The sequence below is a fragment of the Pleurodeles waltl genome, chromosome 6, assembly GCF_031143425.1.
Source record: "Pleurodeles waltl isolate 20211129_DDA chromosome 6, aPleWal1.hap1.20221129, whole genome shotgun sequence".
Taxonomy (NCBI): domain Eukaryota; kingdom Metazoa; phylum Chordata; class Amphibia; order Caudata; family Salamandridae; genus Pleurodeles; species Pleurodeles waltl.
In genome coordinates, this window is record NC_090445.1 from 454,576,307 (window position 1) to 454,584,338 (window position 8,032).

An 8,032-nucleotide genomic window follows, 5' to 3' on the forward strand; every position below is an offset into this window, starting at 1 on the left:
TCTCACCCTGCACAACCTACACACACCACACAACACCCTTGTCCCCACAAAAGCACCCCCGTTTCACAGATGATGAGTTGCGGGTCATGGTTGCGGAAGTAGTCAGGGTAGAGCAACAGCTTTTTGGAGCACAGGTCCAGCAGATTGTCATCGCCAGGAAGATGGAGCTATGGCGAAGGATCGTGGACAGGGTGAACGCCATGGGACTACATCCACGCACAAGGGACGACATAAGGAAGAGGTTGAACGACATACGGGGGAAGGTGCGTTCCATTGCAGAAAGGCACAGCTCGCCATCAGGAAGACTGGCAGTGGACCCCACCTCCTCCCCCACAGCTGACAGCATGGGAAGAGCAAGTCTTGGCAATCCTGCATCCTGAGGGACTCACTGAGTAGCCGGAGGACTGGACAATGGTGAGTCAACATTTACTACCTATCACCCCCTAATGCCTGCATGCCATCTCGACCTCTCACCCTGACTCCCTTCAACCCACTCCATCCCACACAGTGCACCACCACAATTAACAAACCTAAATGCCAAGCCCTGCATGCAATACCTATTGCATGCACATCCCTTCCAGAAGTATGTGTACATCCACCACCAGTGCATGTATAGCATGGAGAACTATCAATCCCACAGTCCATCACCATACACAAACAAAGGTGGCAGGGCAACAGCAATAATCTAGGGGAAGCTAGTGATGCAGAATATGTCACATACATGTAGCATAATTCACCACTTACATCCCCACAGGTGCCCCAGCCAATCTCAGCGGCGAGGAGCTGCCACGGCTACCCAGTCCCCCACCTGAGGATGACCCCAGTGACGACAGCACCTCAGGAGCTCTGGATCTGGATGAACTCCCTGGCCCATATGGGATCACTGGTCAGTCGGCTACCCCAGCCCACACCTAGTCTACTACAGAGCCTCCCTCCTCCGAATCCAACACCCCAGCAGCCACACAACATCCCCACACCTCTGTCCCCAGGACACGTCAATGAGTAGTGTGTCCACCTGTACAGGGACCACAGTCCACACCTCACAGGCAAGACAATGAGGGTCCTAGGGTCAGTGGCAGTAGGCACACTGTTCAGGGGACACAGGCAGAGGGGGCCAGGGACGGTCGGAGGACAGCTGTGCGCCAGGAGAGGGGGCAGGCCCAGGGAACCGACTGCCCAGGAGGCACTTACTAATGTCCTGGGGCTTACCAACAATCCTAGTGTCGCATAGGCTCTCATTATGCTAATGAGACTACTGGACTTTTGGGCGGCAAGATCGTTCACAGTGTGGGGGACTAAGTCTGACCCACAGCGAAGGACCCTTGTCACCCCAAATCCGGGTTGTGCTCCGGCTAACTAGCAGTGCCTTATCTCTCCCAAAGGGAAGAGACAATTGGGCAGCCAAGCGCATGACATCTTAGTTCTTCCCAGGGAAGTCGTGGTCACTCAGGTCACAACCAGTTCTCTCGTACAAAGTGCGGTCTCATATATAAATGACAAAGGCAGTTTGAGTTTTAAAGATTGGTTTAATAAAACAACTGCATTTTAGATAACAAGGCGTGAGCCGCAATAACCAGAACCATACAACACAGTAGGATTGAAATATTAACGAGGAGAGTGAAACATAAGAATAATGCTATCATAGTGCAACTAGATTACGTTCTCTCTCTAAGCTATATTTTGAGCACAGCATGTGAAACTCTAAGCCTGCCCTTCTGGTTTCCCCGGGAGGACATCAACCCTCATACCTGAGCAAAGGCCTGTGATCTGGATCAGCATCTGCAACAGGGCAGTCAGCATCTAGTTGTGGGTTCCTGGTCGGAATCTCCCTCTTACGTGTACCAGGACTAGAAAGTGTTCTAAGAAACGTCCCTACGTAAGAATGTGTACTTTCTACGAACCCTAAAGACTAAACTTTTACCGCGTCTATCGGCAATGTACCAGACTGTATCCTTGACTGAAGCACAGAGCGAGCAAGAATTTATTTGTTTGAGAACTTCAGTGCTGAAGTAAGCTAAACAGTGTGATAGAAAAAAATAAAACAAGACCGTGAAACTGGTTATTGTAAAATAACAGTGCGAGGCTAAATAAAATGCATCTAGGGCAAAGTGCACAGAGGCCAAATACTTTAAGCAAACGAGCAGAAAGCTACATTCAAAATGGCTACATTACACTAGGACAAGAAGGTTCAGTTGATAAACATCATGCAGGAGTACCAACGGCCGCAGGGGGAACACCACCAGGAGATCAAGCAAGAATTGCAGGCCCTGAATACCACCATGGTCTCCATTGCAGGGGTGCTGGGTGATATGGCCGACATCATAAGGGACTATACAGCACACCAGTGGGCCCCTTCCACTAGCCAGTGTACTCACCAGCCCTCCACATCTGCTGCACTTAGTGGACAGGAGGCCCTGCCACAGGACACACAGGCCACCAGCACCTCTCTCTCTGCAGAAGGTGAACCGCCCCGCAAACGGTCCCTGCAACCCAGACAGAAACAAGAGACAGTTGCCAAGACCAAGACCACTGCCAGGAAATTAGCCTCTCCAGAATGTCTCCCTTGTGTTCCACTGTGTTACCTTGTCCACTTTGAACTGCCATTGCTCCCCTTCCTATGGCCCCTTGGACAGTGGACCTGTGCCACAAACAGACTGGCCCACTACAAAGGACTTTTCTCAACCATCACCCCACTCTATTGCACTTTGCATTGTATACCAATTCTCAATAAACACACTTGGACACAACTTGAATAATAATGCTTTATCTGAAGGTATTGTACAATGTATAGAACTGTTATGAACTGCATGAACCTCTGTAAATGTCCAGTTACATGTTGATCCATCCTGCTAGCGTGTCTCAGCAGTCTGTACACATCAGAGCATTACACTGTTGTAACCATAGCAACATCTGCATTAAGGGAAGGCATAGGTGACAGTCAGGTGGGATGCAAAGGTAATGACTAGCATAATGCTGGAGGCACACAGCATAACACAAAAATTGAGATATGTTTAGTACAAAAGTCTTACCTGAGTGTCATTGGAAGTACTGCAGGATCATATGTGTCCTGTTGTTCACACCCTTCTCCTTTTCCTCCTCCTCACTGACCTCAGTGTCCACTGCTGCCACATCTGCATTGTCACCCCCTCCTCCTGCAGATAGGGAACATGCCATCTGAGGGCCAAATTGTGCAACATGCAGCACACAACAGCAATCCTGCAGATCTTCTCAGGGGAGTAGCATAGGGATCCACCTGTCAAATGAAAGCTCCTGAACCTAGCCTTCAGGAGCCCGAAGGTCATTTCAACAATCCTGGTACGCCCATGGCCATCATTGTACCTATTCTCAGCCCCTGTTCTCAGATTCCTTACAGGGGCCAGGAGCCAGGAGAGGTTTGGGTAGTCGGAATCACTTGCAGGAAGTGAGGGACACACATAAGTCCTGCACAATGGCATGGGGTATGACTCCAGAAGGCATACACTGACATACATTGGGTGGGGACTCAGGCTCACCTGTAAGCCACACTCTGTGCCTCTGTAGTTGTGCCATCAGCTGTGAGACGCTGCTATTCCTCAGGACAAAGGCATCATGAACCTACCCAGGATACTTGGCATTGACATGGGAGATGTACTGGTTAGCAAGGCACACCTTCGGGACATTGAGTAAGTGGAAACTCTTCCTATTCCTGTACACCTGTTCATTGGCCCTGGGGGGGACTCAGGAAATATAGGTCCCGTCAATGGCCCCAATTACATGTGGTATATGTTCCATCACATAGAATCCAGCTTTCATAGTGAGTAAATCATCCACCTGGGGGAATGCGATGTAGCTGCACATGTGTTTAAGCATGGCGGACAAAACCCTTGCAAGCACAATAGAGAACATTGGCTGTGACATTCCTGCAGCCAAGTCCACTGTCACCTGGAAAGAGCCAGTTGCCAGAAAATGGAGCAATGAGAGTACCTGCACAAGAGGGGGTATTGCTGTGGTGCAAGTGAGAGCAGGTATCAGATCAGGCTCCAATTGTGCACACAGCTCTGTGATTGTGGCCCTGTCCAGATGATAGGTTAGTATGATGTGCCTGTCCTCCAGTGTAGCCAGGTCCACAAGGGGTCTGTGCACAGGTGCTTGCCTCCTCATCCTATTCCTCCACAGTGGTTGGTACCTAAGGGACCCACAAGTAAGAAGGGAGTGACTACAGGAACCATGAACTCACTACAACAGTGTACAGAGCATACTTGTATGTTGGACACTAGAACTGTATATGTGAGTACATTCAACTACAATGACGCACTTTTAAATCTGTACATGTGTACTAGCATTAGAAAATGGCACCCACCTACCCTTTAGGCAGGGACAGGTGGAAGTGACCTTACTCCGCCAGCGTTCGAGTCATGGCGGGAGGCAGTCTGCACTGCTGTGCAATTCCTCATTGGCTAACATAGCCCTCTATGGAGTATGGAAACCAATGATGATCAACCTGTGGTGATGGTGTTCACCTCCGCAGATGTGACTGCCATTTTATTTCCACCACTTCACTTGATTCCTGACTTTCCACAGGACGACATCTCCACTGCATGTGCTTCTGTGACCTGTGTCTGGAACCTGCCAGGCACGTGCGACAGGGGAAAGGGCCTCAGCCTTCACGTCAAAAGAGTTGGAGAGGCTCATGGATGGGGTCCTATCCCTGTATGGGCCTCCAGACCAACAGGTGTGTACATCATGGGTACATTGAATGCTACATGGGTACATGGAGATGTATGAGTGTGCTAGCAGTGTCCCATTGGGGGGTGGGTATGGCTGGTGGCAGTGTTAATGCAGGGGTACGGGTCATGTGTGTGCCTGATGAGGGGCTGATGTAGTTTGTAGGCCATATGTGTAACAGGCTGGATTGTCTTGTTTATGGTGTCCCACTGTTTGTGTTTCTTCTGCAGGTCAGCGCCCATCAGAAGAAGAGGTTGTGGTGTGCCATCGCCAAGGAAGTGCGGACCCTGGGGGTCTTCAGCAAGTGGAGCACCCACTGCAGGAAACGGTGGGAGCACCTGAGAAGCTGGGCCTTGAAGACCGCAGAGGCCCAGCTGGGGACGGCCCCCCACCGATGGAGGGACACCTGTCGGAACCTGACTCCAGATCACCCGCATACTGGCGGTGGCCAATCTGAGTTGGATTGGCCTTTTAGGGCATTACAGCAGCCACAAGGGGGTGAGTACAGTATTTTTGACAACCATCTCTGTTGCCTGGCATGGGATTTGGGTGCTGGACACTAGTCTGTGGATGCCCCAATTTGCCAGTTTAGACATTGCTGCATGGTCCAACTTAGGTAACTAGGGTAAAAAGCATGTTTTTGATAGCTAGGTAGCTCGCTTTCCATGGCAGACACGGCTTAGTTGGTCTCACTGGGTGTGTAGCTGGCAGTGTTTGGCTCCTACCTGCTGTGGTACTTAGCCAGTGGAATGCCAGTTTGGTCTATACTGCCCAATCTCAGTCTCAGTGTGTGACAGTGATGTGTACGCAATCTGTGCTGTTGGTGCTGTGATTGACCCTGTGCACCCTTTCTTTCTCCCCCATCTCTCTCCCTTTGTCATCCTGTCCATGTGTGCATTAGCATCATCTGGCGAAGGAGCAGGGGCACCGAGGAGTGAGGGAGCTGCAGCCCATGGGACCGAGGAGACAGAATCCACCAACGCCGAGAGGACCAGTGGGATAGAGTGTGAGGGGAGCTTCACGGCAAGGACAGGAGGTGATACCACTGACTCTGATTCCTCCTCTAATGGGAGCTCCCTGGTGGTGGCGGACCCCTCTGGGACCACCCCAGCTACAGGTTCTACCACCACCCCCGTACCAGCACCGCCCTCCCAGTAGTCCCCCACTCAGTTGCCTGTGCCCGCTCACCCAGGGGGGTGGGCATCTTCTTCGCCCCAGGCACCTCATGCCCTGCCCTAGCCAGCCCTGCTGCCCTCAATGAGGAGGCTATTGACCTCCTCAGATCCATCTCTGTAGGGCAGTCAACCATAGTGAATGCCATACAGGGGGCTGGCATCCCAGATGCAGCAATGTCTTCCTGGAGGGCATTCAAAGTGGCTTGGTGGCCCTACAGAGATCGTTTCAGGATCTGGCCTCTTCACTGACGGCAGCCATTGTCCCTGTTTCTCCCGTCCCACCTCCAACTACCACTTCCCAGTCTCCTCACCCCTAACCAATCCCATGCACACCTTCAGACAAGCATCCACACAAAACATCACACAAAACTCACACAGACAAACACAGGCAGCACACTTCAGTCCACATGCACTCACACAGATGCACACACACAACATCATCCACTGCCTCCAATGTCTCCTCCTCCTCCCTCACAGTCACATCCGCACTCCCTGAATATGCCACATACACAGCCTTGCCCACAGTCACCACAACAGCAGACCCGCAGACATGCATCCCACAAACCACATGCGCAGTCACCACCTCCACCATCTCCACATCATGCAGCACACCCACCTCACTTGCAGACACCAGCACAACATTCAACCACACGTCCTGTTTGTCCTCGCCACCCTGTCTGCCCCAACAGCCATCCACCTCACACACATGCACACTGTCCATGCACCTCCACCCAAGTCCAGCACACCGCCTCCTCCTACAACCCCTCCCTCTACCTCCACTCCCATCTCTCCTCTCACATCCCGCCCCATTGGCCTAAGAAGCTTTTCCTTTCCTGCCTTGACCTCTTCCCTCCCTTCTACCCTCTCCTGCCCGTAAGAGGAAGGTCCCACTCCCCCAGGACAGCACCTCAAGCACACAGTCTGACATTGTACCACCCCCAAAGTCTCCGGTAGCTACTAAGGGGCACATGAGTGCGACACCGGCCCCCTGCCCCAAGGACACTCCTCCAACCGCAAAACGGAGAGCTGAAGTGCCGCCCCTCCCAAACAGACAACCAACAGCATGGAGCCACCTCCAACACCTAGGGCCAAGAAGACCCCTTCCAAGACCAAGGGCAAAGAGCCCCCAACAAAAACAAAGCCCAAGGAGGCCCCAACAAAGACAAAGCCCAAGGAGGCACCAACAAGGACAAAGCCAAATGACATCCCCCCAGAACCAGTGGCCAAGGACAGCCCTCAAGAACCACTGGCCAATGACATCCCTCCAGAACCAGTGGCCAAGGACAGCCCTCAAGAACCAGTGGCTAAGGACACCCCTCAAGAACCAGTGGCCAAGTACACCGCTCAAGAACCTGTGGCCAAGGACAGTCCTCCAAAACCAGTGGCCAAGGACAGCCCTCCAGAACCAGTAGCCAAGGACAGCCCTCCAGAACCAGTGGCCAAGGACATCCCTCCAGAACCAGTGGCCAAGGACACCCCTCAAGACCCAGAGGCCAAGGACAGCCCTCCAGAACCAGTGGGCAAGGAGCCCCCTCAGTAACCAATGGGCAAGTGTCCCCTCCAGAACCACTGGGCTAGGATCCCCCTCAGTATCCAGCGGGCAGGAGCCCCCTCAGTATCCAGTGGGCAAGGAGCTCTCTCAGTAACCAGTGGGCAAGGGTCCCCTCCAGAACCAATGGGCAAGGAGCCTCCTCAGTAACCAGTGGGCAAGGGTCCCCCTCCAGAATCAGTGGGCTAGAAGCCCCCCAGTATCCAGTGGGCTAGGAGCCCCCTCAGTATCCAGTGGGCTAGGAGCCCCCTCAGTATCCAGTGGACAAGGACCCCCTTCAGTAACCAGTGGGCAAGGGTCCCCTCCAGAACCACTGGGCTAGGATCCCCCTCAGTATCCAGCGGGCAGGAGCCCCCTCAGTATCCAGTGGGCAAGGAGCTCTCTCAGTAACCAGTGGGCAAGGGTCCCCTCCAGGACCAGTGGGCAAGGAGCCTCCTCAGTAACCAGTGGTCAAGGGTCCCTCTCCAGAACCAGTGGGCTAGAAGCCCCCCAGTATCCAGTGGGCTAGGAGCCCCCTTAGTTTCCAGTGGGCTAGGAGCCCCCTCAGTATCCAGTGGACAAGGACCCCCTTCAGTAACCAGTGGGCAAGGGTCCCCTCCAGAAC

The 8,032-nt window shown here is 53.0% G+C and overlaps 1 protein-coding gene across 1 annotated transcript; it reads left to right on the forward strand.

Moving 5' to 3' along the window:
• The first annotated feature begins 6,942 nt into the window (after positions 1–6,942).
• Positions 6,943–7,419, forward strand: LOC138301613 (uncharacterized). Its single transcript, XM_069242127.1, has one exon. It carries the CDS (start codon positions 6,943–6,945, stop codon positions 7,417–7,419), a length of 477 nt encoding a protein of 158 aa, XP_069098228.1.
• The last annotated feature ends 613 nt before the right edge of the window (positions 7,420–8,032 follow it).

Excerpts from the sequence above, each read along its gene's own strand:
- LOC138301613 (XM_069242127.1), top strand. The coding sequence starts at position 6,943 with ATGGAGCCACCTCCAACACCTAGGGCCAAGAAGACCCCTTCCAAGACC.